The 17,698-nt window shown below is 45.0% G+C and overlaps 1 protein-coding gene across 4 annotated transcripts in view; it reads left to right on the top strand.

The window, feature by feature from the left end:
* The window catches only part of RHOBTB2 (Rho related BTB domain containing 2), a 39,440-nt gene extending 23,611 nt beyond the window's left edge, over positions 1 to 15,829 (top strand). For all 4 annotated transcript variants that reach the window (XM_060251869.1, XM_060251868.1, XM_060251870.1 and 1 more), the window contains 9 exons: positions 4,072 to 4,273; positions 4,466 to 4,569; positions 5,408 to 5,593; positions 6,124 to 7,133; positions 9,162 to 9,280; positions 9,931 to 10,081; positions 11,944 to 12,032; positions 13,467 to 13,572; positions 14,498 to 15,829. In XM_060251869.1, coding sequence (XP_060107852.1) covers positions 4,072 to 4,273; positions 4,466 to 4,569; positions 5,408 to 5,593; positions 6,124 to 7,133; positions 9,162 to 9,280; positions 9,931 to 10,081; positions 11,944 to 12,032; positions 13,467 to 13,572; positions 14,498 to 14,730 — 2,200 coding nt within the window. In that variant the 3' untranslated portion in view covers positions 14,731 to 15,829. The remainder of the gene's footprint in view (positions 1 to 4,071; positions 4,274 to 4,465; positions 4,570 to 5,407; positions 5,594 to 6,123; positions 7,134 to 9,161; positions 9,281 to 9,930; positions 10,082 to 11,943; positions 12,033 to 13,466; positions 13,573 to 14,497) is intronic.
* Positions 15,830 to 17,698: the final 1,869 nt, after the last annotated feature.

Genomic DNA, 17,698 nt, shown 5'->3' with positions numbered 1-17,698 from the left:
GAAGGCTGGATTCTGGGAGGTCCATGGAAGTTGGGACAGCACGTGGAGGAGAGTCAGTGCCTTGCACAAGGATGGCTAATATCAAAATCGGTGGTCTTCCTTAAAACACACACACACAGTGCTCCTCTTTTATAACTGGCCTCTTTCTGATGGCAAAATTGTACATGAGAAACTTGCATAGGGGAAGACACACAATGCGTGCATATTGTGCCCAAGCTTTCATCACACGCGCTATTTCTGTAGAGTCAATTGCTGCCTGGTATGTGAAGTCTGAGTAAACATTGGGAATCCATCACCATAGGCTCACCAGTTTAAAAAGCAACTGTCACTGGCAGGAGCAGGGATATGAATTGGGGCTGTGCTGGTGGATTAAGGTTTTTTTTTACTTCATCCTGCCCATACTGTTTCCCCAATCTGCGCCCTCCCCAAACTCCCAGGCTGCTTTTAGCCTTGTTAGAGGGAAAAGATGAGCTCTTGTCTCTTTGCCTGTCTTCTTTTTGTGTCTGAGTTAAAAGGGACTGGGTTCGTGGTTTGATTGAAGGGAAAGAGTGTTCTTTCCTAGTGCTACTCTGTTCCATGTTCCCTGGCTGTTTTTAAAGGCTGTGTGGAGTTATGGTTTGCGTTTCCCACTAATCCTGTTTGCATGTTGCAGTAAACACACTAGACATCACTTTGTGAGAAGGAACCAGGGTGTATTCACTTTACATAGGAAACGGGGGACCAGTACCTGCATAAATTACATGTTCAATTGTATGTGTGTTCAGCGTAATGTGAGAATTAGTCAATGCATGTGTAAAAAAAATCAAGTGTTCCCCTGTATGCAAATTGTATGTGCATTCACTGTAACTTGTGAGCAGGGCTGGTGTAATGTGTCATTTGGCTTGGATTCTTTGGATCTGTTTCTGGATAACGGCTATTTTTATGCTCTTTTCATCTTCTGGAAATCTGTTGGTGGATACGTTGGTTGTACTTCAAAATTGTGTTCTATTTTCTTAAAAACCCCTTTGCTTGTTTATCTCTCTGTCAGACTTTAAAAATATATATATAATATAAAAAGCATTGATGGTTTTGTAGTTCCTTTCTGAAATTTTTAAAGTGCCTGTTGTAGGGTATTGAGCGAGTGGGTTGTTCATCTAGATACTACTAGTACTACTGCTACTGATAGTGAGATGATCATTTCATAGCGCAAGCCAGTCTTCTTCTCATTAGCAATGGTCTACTTATCTTTCCTCGAGGTTGTGCTTTGGTTAGCGGAATATCTTGTTTTCCCAACAATCAAGTGACAATATTTTGTCCCTGGGAAGATGTGATATTTCCCTCAGATACCTCATTGTTGCTATTTCAATTGCTTTGTAGAATATGGTTCCGTTACTGACAAGAGCACCTATTGACTACTGCTCATTGGCGTCTATTGCCTGCTGCTCATTGACAAGTGATGAGATCACTTGCGCAGGAAAAAGCACTTCAGTTACTGACTCTGTGGATGAAGAACAAGAAGGTGCAATTGCTTGGGGGCCAGGAGGAGTCAGGTGATTGTGTAACTCAGACTTTTGGCAGTGCAAACAATTTAGGGCAGAGTTTTTGAGCCACTCTCATTCATATACATGAATGGTGAAATAGCAGCATGGTTGCTCCTTCTGGAGCTAAACCTGCCGCTCCCCAGCTCATCAATAGATCGGTGTCAGAATATATCCTTGTCCTCATGATAAGATGAGATTGGAGCCCATGACTGAGTGGAAAAACCATCTGATTTTACCACCATGAGTGCAATGCACTGTGATCTAGAGTTGATTCTGCGATGTCATTAAGCCCAAGATTTTCCAAGTGCTTTTAGCTGTTGAGCATCTTAATGAAAACGCTTAAAAGCTTCTGTATTCAGGGTCTGATCTGCAGCCAAGGTGAATTGGCAGCAGCCTGTTAAAACTAATGGAACTACTCTGATTACATGAGAACTGAGAAGAACTGAGCAGTTCTGCATTGTCTTTGTGTGCTGGGCTGGGTGTGCCCAAGTGCCTTCAGAATCTCATGGGTGAAATAGAAATTGGGGCTGCCTGGTCCCTGCCAGTATTACCCTCTTTAGAGATCTGTGTAGGAAAGTCAGCGTGGAGAATCCTTGTAGTCCTCTTAGGTTAGTGAAAAGCTCCAGTCACATCTCATTACCCAGGTTAGTGTGGCCTACCTGGTTATCTGCGAGTCTCATTCTGCTGTCCTGTTTTACCAGTACATTAGCCTACTATTGCAAGACCCAAGAAGAGCTATTGCTTTAGGCTGTCAGAAGATCTGCAGCTGTGGGTTGGCTGCAGCTATGGAGGGAGGCATCTCCCCCCTCATACCTTCTCTTGTTAGTGTTTTTAATTCCTTGATCTAAACTGCAGTGCCATAATTCCTTTGAATGCACTTTCCCTGGGTTACATCTGGCAGGGTCTCATCTCTCTAATGGCCACCACACACACAAATACTATCTGTTTGGTTGCTAGCATCTGCACAGATATTTTAATCTGAAAAACAGCAACTAGAGTCCCAAATACCCAAGCTTTCCCAGAGCAGTGCCCCTGCTTATAACAGCCTGTTGAATCTTCTGAGTGGTGTGATTCCGCCTAGGGGCATCGGGTTGTAAACTTTCCCACCACAGAAAATGAGTCGGGATTCCAGCAGGGAGCCCGGGTCTTGTGCTTTGACTCTTTTGTCCTGTTTTGAACCAAAGAAAAATGCTGTGAGTAAAGATATCCCAAATTCCAGTTGTTCTAATTACTGAGCAAGCAGACAGGCAGGAGGATTTGGCTGCCTTTGCTTGTTCTGTTATGCCCGAAGGCTGCTTCGAAGAGAAGTGTGTGCATGAGAGATCTTGACTCTGTCTGTGTGTGTGTGCATGGCTGTGGAGTGGAGCGAGACATGGGGATGGCAGGAAGAGAGGGAGGGGACAAATTCCATGTTCAGTCAGGTGGATCTGAAAGCTTCCTAAGCCAATGATGGAAATTGGGGAGGGGTGGGGGCTCACATGAGCAAACATGAGAGACACAAGGAGGGGAGGATGCTGGAATCCAACCAACAGGGCATGTGTCTGACCAGGAGCCGAGCTCATGCCTGCTTCCAAGAGCTTATTAAATTTTAAAGGGATGCTGCTTGGAATGCATGCTGGGAAGAGGTGGGGAGCTGACTTGGCTGCCTGCCCTTCTCAGGGGCTCTTGTTTGTTGTTCTCTTGGTTCAGTTTGGTCTGTATGATGCTGGGGGAGGGCAGAGATTCAAGTCCTCTGCTGCTTGGAAGGCCTGGCAGCGGGTGTCCCTCCTTGTTTGTTTGGGACCAGACTGGGGAGTCGTTTGTGAGGCGTCTGAGGCATAGCATGTAGTGTGTTTCTAAGGCAGGCAGGCCTTTTTGTCTGAGGTCCAAAGTCCGGGACGATGTGGAAATACCACTGAATCAGACTCCAGTGTGGTGAATTTTGGAGCAGAGGAGAGATTTGGCTGTTCTGTACCAGGTGCTCAAACCACCTGTAAGGGGTGCCTTCCTTTCTCCATATATTGCAAGAATGGCCCAGCTGGTTGGTTCATGGGCTTGCTTTATTTTCCTAGCATGAAGACCCAGAATAATTTCACAGCTGCAAGGTAGATTACAGATGCTGAGGCACAGTAGAAAGAGAAGCTGCACCAGCCTGAACAGGTTTTGCCCCTTGCCTAGGGTTGTGAAGGAATGCTGGGGGTTTTTTGTGTGTGACCTTTGGTTGCTTGATTGGACTTTATGTCCTGTGGAATCTGGTGTTGTACCGATTTCATCAAAAGTGTAAATTCATTGATTTTGGAGCTGGGTAGGGACTAGAGATGCTTACTGTATGAATCAGTGGGGAGGAGTGGCGTGCGAAGAGAACAAGTTGCAGCTTTGTGCATTGTCGGTGTTTGTTGTATGGTTGAGAGACAATCACAAAGCATTGGGGGGGGGGATAAAGGTCTCCTCCCTTAGGCTAGGCAGAAAAAAACAAGAAGACTGGTTTAGGAAGGACACCAGACAAAACACAGAAAACATTAATTGTGTCTAACACACCTTTTCTACTATATTTTCCTCTCTTCTGCTGCAGGTCCCAATTAATGGATTCTGACATGGATTATGAAAGGCCAAACGTAGAAACCATCAAGTGCGTCGTGGTTGGGGACAACGCAGTGGGCAAGACCAGGCTCATCTGTGCCCGTGCTTGCAACGCCACTCTGACTCAGTACCAGCTCCTTGCCACTCATGTGCCCACAGTCTGGGCCATTGACCAGTATCGTGTTTGTCAGGAGGTGAGTGCTGTCTGTGGTGGTGGTGGGGGGTTTCTTGTGCTTGGTGACATTTCCTCTTTTGGAGGTGGTTCAGCTGAGATGACCTTAAATATCTTCCTGGGTTGGAGGAGGCACCTATAAGCTTCTGGGGAATTGTGCTTATCCTTTTTGCTTAAAGGCAATCTGGCAACCTAACGTCTACTTTGCTTCCAGGTATTGGAACGCTCCAGAGATGTGGTAGATGATGTTAGTGTATCCTTGCGACTTTGGGACACGTTTGGAGACCATCACAAGGACAGGCGCTTTGCTTATGGAAGGTGAGAACACATTGTTAGGGGCAGCCACATGATGAGAGAAGATGAAAAGGAGCCAGAGGGGGTGAATGTAAACTCTGATGGGGAGGGAAAGGAACAGGAATGAGAGAGAGTACAGAAATGCACTGTGTGAATGAATGAAACACAAAGGGATACTAGGAGAGGGAAGCAGTGGCCAAGACTGAGGAATGAAACATATTAGGAGAGGGAAGCAATGGCCAGGACTGAGAAGAATGAGAGAGAGAAGTTATCAACATGCATAGGTAGAAGTCAGTGTTCCCTCTAAGTGTTCCCTCCAGCTCATTTTTGTCTTAGCTCAGGAAAAATGGTTCCTGAGCAAACTAATTTATGCAGTAGCTCACTACTTTAATGCCAGTAGCTCACAAAGTAGAATTTTTGCTCACAAGACTTCACATCTTAGGGGGAGTATTGGTAGAGATATGTAGATGTATTGTGTTGACTTATACAGAAGGGTTGGGACTATGCAGATAGAAACTGGTTCAGTTCCAGGTGGCTCCCTTTGGGTTATATTGGACGTTGGAGATGGGGCAAAGGCTAACATTTGGCCCCCATCCCAATTAGTGCGCAAATACTCTTCCCAAGGGTGTTTTGTAGTATACTAACCTTCCATATACAGCATCCATGACAACAGAGGTATTTGCTAGCAGTTATGACTGCATGGATTTTGCACTGAGATGAGGAAATGAGAATAAATATGTGCATGATTTCCCCTCCCTCAGCTTGTGTGGGTGTCGTATAAGGGGCATGATTGCAACCATTAGTGCTGACAGTTGTGAAGAGAAGGCCATCTCATCGATTCTTCCCTCCTCTCTGTTGATAGATCTGATGTTGTAGTGTTGTGCTTCTCCATTGCTAACCCCAATTCCCTGCACCATGTGAAGACCATGTGGTATCCTGAGATCAAGCACTTCTGCCCCCGAGCACCTGTCATCCTTGTGGGCTGCCAGCTGGACCTTCGCTATGCTGACCTGGAAGCGGTCAATCGAGCTAGGCGACCATTAGCCAGGTAAACAAGACAGAGGCAAGCGGGTTGGATGGGCTTGACTGTGAGTTGCCCACCTGTGACACGGGTGCTGTGCTATGAGCATTTGTGGCAATCTTGAACCGCAGGGGGTGAAGTCTTTGGGAGCTTGGCTAGATCCCAGGATTGGTCTACCTGTGCAGGTGCCTGCCACATCTTCATTACAGATAGTGATAGTTTGCAAACTAGTGCATGCTGTGTTATTGACAGAAGCTGAAGAATGATGTCAGCATTTTTAAAAAGAACAATTTTTAGACTCTCAGTGCAGATCTAGCAGTGGGTGTGAAGTTCCCTGACCCATAATGTGGGATACCCATTAAGAGTAAGGAAGGGGGGGGATGAGATTAACAGCAAATGGAGAAAAGAAGAGCAGAAAAGAAATAGCAACTAGTTATAGCCTGCATGTCACAGAGCCAGCTGACATCCCTGTACTCTGATCCGATTGTCATGTTGGCTTGGTGAAGTCTTGTCACTGTGTGAATGTTAAATTTGCTTTCTTCCTTCTGTTGTTTCAGACCAATCAAGCCCAATGAAATTCTCCCCCCAGAGAAGGGGCGAGAGGTGGCCAAAGAGCTGGGAATCCCCTATTACGAGACCAGTGTTGTAGCCCAGTTTGGCATCAAGGACGTCTTTGATAATGCCATAAGAGCTGCCCTCATCTCCCGCCGGCATCTCCAGTTCTGGAAATCCCATCTCCGTAACGTTCAGAGGCCCTTGCTCCAGGCCCCGTTTTTGCCCCCCAAGCCACCCCCGCCCATCATCATTGTTCCTGACCCTCCTTCCAACAACGAAGAGCGCCCTGCCCACTTGCTGGAGGACCCCTTGTGTGCAGATGTCATCCTGGTGCTGCAAGAGAGGATCAAAATCTACGCGCACAAGATCTACCTCTCCACCTCCTCCTCCAAGTTCTATGACTTGTTCTTAATGGACTTGAGTGAGGAGGACCAGCAGGGCACCATAGGAAGTGGCGCTGCAGCTGGCATTGCGGAGGGAACGCTCCATCAGGAAGAAAGGCATCACGGGCGAGAATTCCTCCTGAGAGCCGCTAGCTTTGATATCTGTGAGAGTGCTGAGGACGCTGGCTCTGGCCAGCAAAAACCGTGCCTTAGAGCCTCCACCAGCGATGGGATATTACGGGGTAAGAACTATGGGGAAAGTGGGTTAAAGCGGGGGAGAATTCTCTCCTCTTGGAGCCGTGCCTTTGTCAGCATCCAGGAAGAGATGGCGGATGACCCCATGACGTACAAGCCCCGACTTATGGTGGTGGTGAAGATGGACCCTTCCATCCAGTTGGGGCCCTTCAGGGCTGTGCTCAAATATCTGTACACGGGGGAGCTGGATGAGAACGAGCGGGACCTCATGCATATCGCCCACATTGCTGAGTTGCTGGAAGTCTTTGACCTCAGGATGATGGTGGCTAACATTCTGAACAACGAGGCGTTCATGAACCAGGAGATCACCAAAGCCTTCCATGTCAGGAGAACCAACCGTGTAAAGGAGTGCCTGGCTAAAGGGACTTTTTCTGGTAAGTTCTGAAGCAGTGACATTTGGGACTCAGCTGTATGGGTCATTGATGGTTAACTTGGGGAGTGGGGTTCAGACAAGCTCAGGTGAGCAGATGGGCAGTTAGACCCCCAAGTCCCTCTTCATGAGAAGACCCCTCCCACTGTCATGGAGCCATTCTGCAAGGCCTGATTTGAATGTGCGATCAGTGAAGCAGAAGAATTTGCCCATCTGACTTAGTATGTGCCCAGACATCTAGCTGAAACAGGGCTAAGTGTGGAAAAGCAAGTACATGCGCTTAGTTAATATGCTGCATACTCATACAGTTTGGGTTCTTCTAGTTTTACATTGTTCTAGTTTTATATGCACAGCTCCTGTACACAGGCATCAGTGCAGTTTAGTGGAGCTGATGGGCACACATCAAGTCAGATAGCCATTTCAGTCAGGGCCAAAATATGCAAAATCAGGTGCTAGATTTTGGGGTTCTGCTACAGATGTGTTTCTGGTGTGTGCATGTGTCATATTGTGAGCCGCTGTGGTGTAGTAGTTACAGTGTCATACTAGGACCAAAGAGACTCACATTCAAATCCCTGCTTAGCCAGTGAGCTCACTGGCTGACCATGGGCCAGTCATATTTTATCAGCCTAACCTACCTTACAGGGATATTGTCAGGAAAAGAGGAGAAATGTATTTACTGGCCTCAGGACCTCGTGGGGGGAATATGCTTTTCTGTGTTAAACTGTTCCCTACAGATAGTAAAGGTAGTGCACTAGAAGGGCTACAGTAGTAAGCCTTTCTCCCTGATTTGCTAGTTTTCTTCATGTTTTTCATGGTCAAAAACCTTCCAGTGTGCTGACGAATAACCTGTCGGGCAGAAGGCTCAACAAAGCCCTTCTTTCTGATACTGTGGTTATAATGTGCATGAAGATATTATTTTAAAGACAGGGGCCTTCAAATGGACAGTCTGAAGTGGAACAGTCCAGGAAAAGCTGTAGCGCTAACCTTTGTGCTAGGTATAACCTAGCCCTTCTTTAACTCTGTGGAAGGAATGTTGAGGCTGCCAGACAGCTTCTGCTGTGTTCTTCAAAGCTTCTTAATGTTTCCTGTGCAGGTGCCAATTGTTCTTGAGTGTTTATTTTGCCTGTTTTCTGTTGCCCAGAAAATTCTGTCCCAGTGTTCCATTTCCTGCTATTTGCATGGAAATTTGACTTCCACTGTTGCTGTTAATACTGTTGATGGCAACTGCTGCTACTGTCGGTAATAATCATCCACAAATACAGCCTGCTATTATGAAATTTGGATTATAAACACAGAGTCCTGAAGACTGACTCTCCACCTGTCCTGAACCATGCTGGATTGTTAGAGATTAGTCATGGTTCTTTCCTCCAGTCATTTTGCACTTTGTGAGATGTTGCTGGATTGCTGAACTTCATTTTTGAAGCCTCAGAAGCATCACTTCAAGTGGGCTTGGCTCAGAACTGTTGGATGTTCCTGATCGTGCTTCCTTCATGGTGCTATTAGTACATTGTCTGTGGCAAAATGTATGTCAGATTAGGCTTGACCAGGTTGCCTGCAATCCCCATTGGCTCCCAGGAGGATGCTGTGGATGGCAGTTACTGGTGGAACCCTGCTGTTTAGCTCTTGCCTTCAGACTCAGTGTGCACAATTTGTAATTTGTAATTCCCATGAGTGAAAATGATCTTGCAAAACTGAAGTCTTCTCTAGAAGATCAGAGGTTCTCCCTTCCCCCATTTCATCCTCACACTGACCCTGGAAGATGGATGAAATGGAGAGAAATTGACAGGCTCATGTCCACCCAATGTGCTCCACAGCCTGTGGAGATTTGAACTTCAGGCTTTCAAAACCTAACTCAACTCTCTAACCACTACACACAACTGGCTGTCAGTCTCATAGTGATTCCTGTCTGTGGTGGGTCTGGGATTGTCTTGGTGAGCAGGACAGGGATGCAGCTTCCTTTTGAGTTTGGTAGCTGTGAATCACAGTCTGACTCTCTTATGTGATGTGCTGATGTGCCTTTGCTTGCTTGCAGATGTCACCTTTATCCTGGACGATGGTGCTATCAGTGCCCACAAGCCCTTGCTAATTTCCAGCTGCGACTGGATGGCTGCTATGTTCGGGGGCCCGTTTGTGGAGAGCTCAACGCGCGAGGTGAGAGAGCTGAGAGCCTCAGGATTGCATTCTTCTTTCTTCCTTTTCCAGCTTCAGACACAACTAAGTGGGGGGGAGGGGGAGGAACTGCACCACACCTGATGAGTCAGTGGTTCTGATGAGCAAGTGTTTGCACAGCTGAGCTGAGATCCCAGAGAACCAGAACTGCAGCATTAAAGACAGATGGTGTACGTCTGCTTTCACACGGGACATTCCATCCCCAGTCCCAAGAGAAAGGGGACAGGAGACATGAATTTTAGCACAAGTTGCAACTTTGTCAGAAGGGAAAAGAGCCTCTCCATTCTGTGCAGCAAAGGAATTGAAACAGGAGGGAGGCTTCATAAAAGCAGCAGGCCTTTTGTATTCAGAAGCACTCCTATGATGAGGCATCTGCCATGGATTTGGGGTGCCATTAAGGACAGCAGGTCTTATGCACAGGGCATAGTCCTCCTACACGGGCCTTACTGAAATAGATACCAGCTGCACAAGATGCAAGAGGGATAGCAATTATGGGTAGAATATGCAATAGAATAAGATAATTCTGCTATCTGGTTGCAAACTGGTTAAGGATGCACAGAATCATGCAACCTTCTGCTTCTGAGTATGCTGAGAACTGAACCCTCTTTGTGCTCATGTTCCTTCTGGTACAGGTGGTGTTACCTTACACGAGCAAGAGTTGCATGCGGGCAGTGCTCGAGTACCTGTACACTGGTCAGTTCTGTTCTACTGCAGACCTGGATTACATGAAGCTCATCATCCTGGCCAACCGCTTATGTCTGCCACACCTGGTTGCTCTCACAGGTAATTTTGGGGTGGGATTCCAATTCCATAGCTGTAGTTACACATGTCTGTGGCTAACCAAGGGAGTCTGTGGCTAACCAAGGGAGTCTGTGCATTATGGGCCAAGAAAAAAAACAAATCCAAATTTTCTTACAGGCTGGAGCTTTTGGGTCTTGATGCTTTCTCTACTCTTTTGAAGTGATGCTTCAGAAGTGCAAAGAGATGTTATTGTCTTATCTGGAAAGCCATCTTGGTGCTTTCTTGAAGACACCGGCAGGGTTACAGGATTTGGTGTAAGAGACCACCTTTGAGAGCAAGGTACACAGTTTGTGAATTCAGAGGTTGGCTTGCCTAAAAGGGTACCTAATTGCTGAAAGAGGTGCAAGTTCCTTATTGATCCATTCCACGTTGTTGCTGCTGTCTTGACTGGGTCAAGACGTGGAACTCTCTGAGCCAGTCTCCTGTGCACTCTGTGCTGTATGCCTCATCCACTTGGGTTGACAAAGCTCAGAACAATTGTCAACCCAAGAATAGCGGGGGAGGGGAATATTAAGGCAATGTTTACACAGTGGTTTACTAAGCCATTGAGTGCAAAGACATTTTTCAGTGTTGTTAACGCTTTTGTTTTGTTGGAATTTTAGAATGCATTGAATAACTGTTTATATGCAAACTAGATGGCCTGTAGCTAGCCATTTGCTATTTCATTTCAACTTACAACGCCCCCTAGTGTCCTACTGGACTTCTACAGTGGCCACAGAAATTCTAACTACAGTGCTGGTAAAACTGCTGAACTTCAGGCTGACATAACTCAGCAAAGGGGGCTGGGTGGATCTTCATTTCATTGTTAGCTGCCAGATTTAGTAAAATAAAGGTGATTTCAGAAACCCACCTAAAATCAAGCTTCCGATTTTTCTAATTCATACATTTCAAGAATATATATTTTTCAGACTGACTGAATAATGCAATTAAATGGAGTGTTTGTAGTACTTAGGGTCATATGTGGGTCTGTTGAAAAGCATGTGCTGAAGGCCCTGAAGCAAGTGTTAGGAAAAACCTCTCTCTGCTTAAGAGATTCTGAAGAGCTTCTGCTAGTCAGAGTGGAGTAGGCCATACATACATAGGCCAGTGGTCCTGCTGTAATTCTGTTGTCAGATTGCCTTTTCTACTATAGCATTACGCTTCTTAGAGGAAAGGGGACATTAATGATGTTACTAAACGTATGCGCAAGTCTTTCTGTATTTCACAAGGGCACTAGCCAGCATCCAAAGAATCATAACTCCTTGAGCTTATTGTGGGGGTGGAAGGAGGCTTCTTTTTTCTCAGATGGAAGCCCCCTCATGCTGAACAGCAAACAGCTTTTAGATGGGGGGGTGGGCTTTCTAAAATAGTTTGTTGCAGATTTGGGTTGGGGAGGATTCGCTGTCTCAAGTGAAGAGATCCTAATGGGTTAGGTTCAAGACCCTGCCTAAACAGCTCTTTGGATCTTCGTCCAAGTGCTGAAGCTTTTCAGAAGCAGAGTGGTGTATTCCCATGACGTCAAAAGTGAACTTTTGCAGTGTTTGGTCAGTATAGCCTGTGATCTTCATAATTGCTCTAGGTACACAATCTAGGTCTGCAAATGAGTTATATGCCTTCCAAAGCATTTTAACATAGAAAACTAAAATCTCTGACCAAAGATATTTACATTAATTAACTTCATTTTGAACCAGGCAGGTTTGCTTTTTTTAAAAAAAAGGAAACACTAATGATCGAGATCTTTAACAAAAACATTTTAAATTCCAGTTTTTTAAAGTAATGTATCCATTTTTGTCCACCCTGACCGTTAGCAAATAGCTCACACTGCTAGTTGCTGACCTTTGGTTGTGTGTGTGTTTATTTTACAGAGCAATTCACAGTGTCTGGTCTGATGGAGGCAACTCAGATGTTAGTGGATATTGATGGAGACGTCCTTGTGTTCCTGGAGCTAGCTCAGGTACAAGCTGTTTGGTCCTCACTATCTCTTAACCAGTGTTCCTTCTAAGCTGAGTTAGCGTGAGCTCACAGATTTTTAGCCTCCAGCTCACACATTTTTATCTTAGCTCAGGAAGGACAACCCCAGAGCACTGTAATTTATGCAGTAGCTCACAAAGTAGAATTTTTGCTCACAAGACTCTGCAGCTTAGAGGGAACATTACTCTCAACCCATTTCTCAGACCTGCTCTTTTAATGTGAAATTCCCATTTTGATCTTACTTCTCTCCCATTGTGCTAAATAGACCTGTGATTTTTTTTATTTGCATACCATGAAACTGCTAAAAAGATAACCCTTAGCAGAAAGGAAGTGTTTTGGACTGCAGCCTAAAGCATAGTGTGGTTTAAATTCCTGACCGGCTGGGAACTAAATGTACACTGTTCCCTGATAGACCTACCAGCTCGAATAATTGACAATCTAGGCAATTCCTGCCTGTATCGTCCTCGTCATTTCATTTCTCTAGGTTCATGCTAGGTTGTTTGGGCCTGCTAGCATGTGAAGAATTATGGGAACCAGCTTTTAGAAGCAGATGGATGGGTGGGGGAATGTGTGAAGAGAGCCTATTCTCAGCACAATTCTAGATCATCCAACTAAATTATTTGGCAGTAGAATGCTGCAAGACAAATGAAGTAGTGCTTATTCTGTGACCATGTAACTGGTTTACAGATTTATTAACTTCATTTATAGCCCCCCGCTTCTCACTGACACTCAAGGTGCATTTCCAAACATAAAAAGCAATTCAGCCAGACAGCAAAGACCTCATTTGTGGTAGTTTGAAAAAGGATTAGCCAAACTTAGGGCTTTTTTTGAGCAGGAAAGCACAAGAATGCAGTTCCGGCTGGCTTGGTATCAGGGGGTTTGGCCTAATATGTAAATGAGTTCCTGCTGGGTTTTTTCTACAAAAAAAGCCCTGGGCCCAAACTTAAGGTTGATAGGTCTCTTAATCATAGGCTGTTGGTCACATAGCTGAATGAAAACCATGTCTTCCGAGGCTCTGATGTACTTTAGTCAGCAGATGGTGGGGGAAAGCAGTAGATGGCCAGTCTGAGTACACAGTAACAGCCTTGATGGATCAGTGTTCTGCGTCAGTAGTGGGCAGCTTCATGTATCTTTTCCCAGCCCTATCAGTTTTTATAGAGTACAGATGGCTATTGCCATCTATTTGCAAGCAGCCCCTGACTAACCTGTTGGGAGGCAGGATGGTGGGTTAGAGACAGCTAGCAGGGCAATGCTTATGTTCTGGCATTTTCAGTAACTTACAAGGACATAATTTTACTCTGCCTGGTTGTGTGCTCTGCCCACATGTGAGTCAGTAGCCTTAATAGTTCTCTGAGCTAACACATGTAGGTTTCATTGCAGTTTATTAACTGTCCTGTTTCAACCTTTCCCCCTCCAGTTCCACGGTGCCTACCAGCTTGCCGATTGGTGCCTGCATCACATCTGCACCAACTACAACAACATCTGTCGCAAGTTCCCCCGGGAGATGAAGGCAATGTCAACAGGTCAGCACACTTTAGGAGATGGATGCGGCCTTTGGTGTAACTTAGGCAGAAAGGCAACAGTGTCTTTTAGAAATAAGGACACTAAGTGGCATTTCAAACCAACTATGTCTTGGTTTTCTTTACAATAAAAAATTAATCTGGTTTATTCAGCTTCAGACATTACCTTCCTCCTTCCCCTCCTGTATGGCGCTGGCTTGAAGACTACTTAAATTTGGAAGTCTTTAAGCACATTTTCTGACTGTATCCAGATTTTGATGCTTCAACCAATTGGATGTTTGTTTCTTATCTGTAAACTAGAATTCTAAAACTGGACTAAAACAATGCTTTGCGAGGATCATGGTTTGCAGTAAAGAATTTAAGAGTGCTTGCATTCAAGGTGGAGGAGAGAAGAAGAATATTGGGAGCCTAGGAATAAATCAGATTTGTTCCCATAACAAACAGAGGAAAAGAACATCTGGATACAGCATTAGAAAATAAAGCGTAGCTTCCTAGGAATGGGCCATGGCTCAGTGATAGGGTTAGTATTAGGATTGCAAAAGGTCTCCAAGTTCAGTCCTTGACATTCCCAGTATAAGGATCAGGTCACAGGTGATGTGACAGATCTCAGCCTGAAACCCAAGATATCAACTGCCAGTCTGAGTAAACAATCCCAACCTTGATGGACCAGTGTTCTGAGTCAGTACTGGGCAGCTTCATGTATCTTTTCCCAGCCCTATCAGTTTTTGCAGAATATTTCCTTACTGGTCATCTTTATTATAGAGTCAAATAAAGTAAATAAGTGTTGCCCCAGTCCTTGTTTCTTTTCCATTGCCAAACCATTCTCAAGCAACATATGCATCAAATGCATTTTGTTCAAATCTGTTTTGCATTTTATAATGGCAATGTAAAGTTCAGTATTTCACCTCCCTGCTTCTTTCCACTACAGAGAACCAAGACTATTTTGAGAAGCACCGGTGGCCCCCTGTATGGTACCTGAAGGAGGAAGACCACTATCAGAGAGCCAGGAAAGAACGTGAGAAGGAAGATTACCTCCACCAGAAACGGCAACCTAAGAGAAGGTGGCTCTTTTGGAATGCCTCCTCCCCTGCCCAGTCACCTTCCTCGTCAGCGGCCACAGCTTCATCTTCATCCTCTTCCTCTTCATCAGCTGTGGTTTGAGAGGTGTCTTGCCCATGCTACCGTAGTCTCTTACAAGAGGGCCGATTGCCCCGAACCAATATCTGGTTCCACAGGCTTGGAGAAGATGGCTCCCCTCCTCAGCTACAACCCTCAGCGGAGAAAGCTCGCATGAATCACGTCCCTGAGAGGTTAGCAAGAACCTGCACAGGTGGAGCTCAGGAGCCAGAGCATCGCACGTCTCACATGGAGCTCCACAAGGTCCTGATCCCTGCCTCAGCTGGTGTTGCACTCGGCAGCCAGAGGCCACCCATACAGAGTGGGCGGCATGCCAGTTTCTTTACCAAGGGGCTCACTCACCTAGCAGAACAAACCTCACGTTTACAGGAATGCCAGAGGTTTTTTGTTTTTAAAAAGAAAACATACTAGAAGGAAGATGCAGCACTTCTATGTTATTTTATAAACTGAGGTGGTTATTTTTTTTCCTTTGCAAAATGCAAAAAAAAAAAAAAAGGCAGGTGCCTCCCATTGTACCTGTTTTATGCGCCATGACATTTCAAGTTGCTGTACATGCTGGAGCCTGGGATTTCTTCTGGGCTCCTTTTGGTGGCAAGCAGCCATTTTCTGTTGCACTTCGCACCTCTGTTCTCATCTCTGGGATGTTTACTTAAGGAAAGGCACACATATTCTTGGAGCAGCAGGAGGCCGTAGACTCTCCTTGTGAAAGGCAGGCCCTAGTGGAGGAGGCACCGGCCTGCAGAAAGCTCGGATACAGCACTGGAACTGAGCAACAACACTAAAGGGGTTCTTGAATAGAGAAGCCACTCTTACTGCTTCCTGAGAAACCAGCCCCCCAGAGGCTGGGCAGATGCTGTGGTGTTTTTTTTTCCTGTCAGTGGCTTGCAACACAAAACTGTCAGCTCAACCAGCCTGCGGCCAGGTTAAGATGGTAGGAAAGAGTCTGTTCAACTCCCATGCTGTTTGGATGTTTCAGAAGATGCTGCTTTGGAAGGAATAGGAAACCCCAGCAGCTGACACTCACACTCCTGTTTCGTTTTTTTAAATGAAAGAAACCAATACACAACAATTTGGATTTTAATGTGAAAGGTTCAAGTTGTTAATAAATGATATTTTAAAAAGATAACTGTGGTCCTTTTGTGATTTGGCAGGGGGAGAAGATTAGACTAGAGAAGAAGTAAGCCAAGTAGAAATGACTCCGCTCTTTCCAAGCTGTGCGTACGTGAAGGCAGAACTAGCAAAGTCCCCAACCATAATGAACCAGTGGGCACATTTGAAATTTTCAGAAATGGTAGTGGACACCACAAAATGGATGCTGGCGGGGCGGGGGAGCAAGATCAGATAATGGGAAGTTAAAGTCAAGCATCCTCCTATGATGCCGGTAGTTGTTTCTGAATGGGTGTTTCCTGCAGATAACAGGTAATGCTTTCTGGGGTCTTCTGAAACATCTGCTCCAGTAAGCTGAAGGGAAGCCAGAATTTTTTAAGGGAAATACACTTTGTGGAAGAAATAAATGGGCACCATGTTATGGATTGCTAAACTGCAGTCCAGCACAGGATTACATTTTCGGGGAATTACTAGTTACCACCTAACAAATCACAAGGCTGTCATGCTATCTTTCAAAATAGCTAAAATTGAAAGCCAAAAGCTAAGTTCTGGACAATGCTTCCTTGCCTTTTTTGTGTACTTGGATTTGTGATCTCTATCCCATCTTTATGACTCAAAAGTATAGCCAGCTATCAGTTAAATGGAAAATAAGGACTTTAACTTGGAATCATATAATCACAGAGTTGGAAGGGGCCATCTAGTCCAACTCCCTGCTCAATGCAGGATCAGCCTAGAGCATCCCTGACAAGTGTTTGTCCAGCTGCTGCTTAAAGACTGCCAGCGACGGGGAGGTCATCATCTTCGTAGGTAGCTGATTCCACTGTTGAACAACTCTTACTGTAAAAAAAGGTTTTCCTAATATCCAGCCAGTATCTTCTCACACTTAATTTAAATCCATTATTGTGAGTTCTTTCTTCTGCTACCAACAGGAACAACCCTTCAAATACTAAGTGCAATCATGTCCCCTCAACCTCCTCCAGACTGAACATTCCCAAGTTCCTCAGTCTTTCTTCCAGGCTTCACTGGACATTTCCCTCCATTCAGATGAAATTCCATTCTCTTTGAGTGCAGTTTTCCAACTAGTTCTGTATCGACTATCCTAGTGTCCAGTCCACAGTCCTCTAGTTTACCCATCAGAACATCATGAGAAACTCTGTCACAAGCTTTACTGAAATTCAGGCAAACAACATCAACAGCATTCCCTCAATGCAGTAAGTTTGTCACTCGATCAAAGAAGGAAATGAGGTTCTGGCAGGACCTTTTGGGGACAAATCCATGCTGACTTCCCCAGATCACCATGTCTAGGTGCTCACAGATTGATCCCTGTAAAATCTGCTCAGGTATCTTCCCTCGGACAGAGGTCAGACTAACTGGACTGTAGTTTCATGGTCATCCTCCCTTTGAAATGCAGTTTGTAGATTTAAAAGATCTATACTCCGCTGTGCAATTTTAAAAAAATCTTTATACAGCTCCAATAACATACATAGTTCTTCAGAACTTCAAAGCCAAACAGAAAGCTGTGCCCCCAAGAGATTTTACAGCAGAATGAATGGTAGAAATGAAGAAATATGAGTCAATACAATTAACAAATAGTTTGGTTTTTTAACAACTGTTGAGGTCCCATTTAAATGAAAAATCCACCTTGTTTGCTTTCAAATTCTGCAAACATTTATTACAAATAAAAAAAACTTAATGACTAACAGATAAACACACAAAACATAATGACTAAGAGATAAATACACAGCATATCTAGAAATGTACAGGCAACAAAACATTGAACTTGAAACTAATTTTTCTCAACAGGACTACACAATCAGGCAGATTACCATTATACTACAATTCTGTTCCACTGGTGAATACTTTCATAGCATTTGGGACCCAGGTG

This window comes from Heteronotia binoei, chromosome 12 (genome assembly GCF_032191835.1).
Source record: "Heteronotia binoei isolate CCM8104 ecotype False Entrance Well chromosome 12, APGP_CSIRO_Hbin_v1, whole genome shotgun sequence".
NCBI lineage: Eukaryota > Metazoa > Chordata > Lepidosauria > Squamata > Gekkonidae > Heteronotia > Heteronotia binoei.
This window is presented reverse-complemented; position numbering and strand designations above follow the sequence as displayed.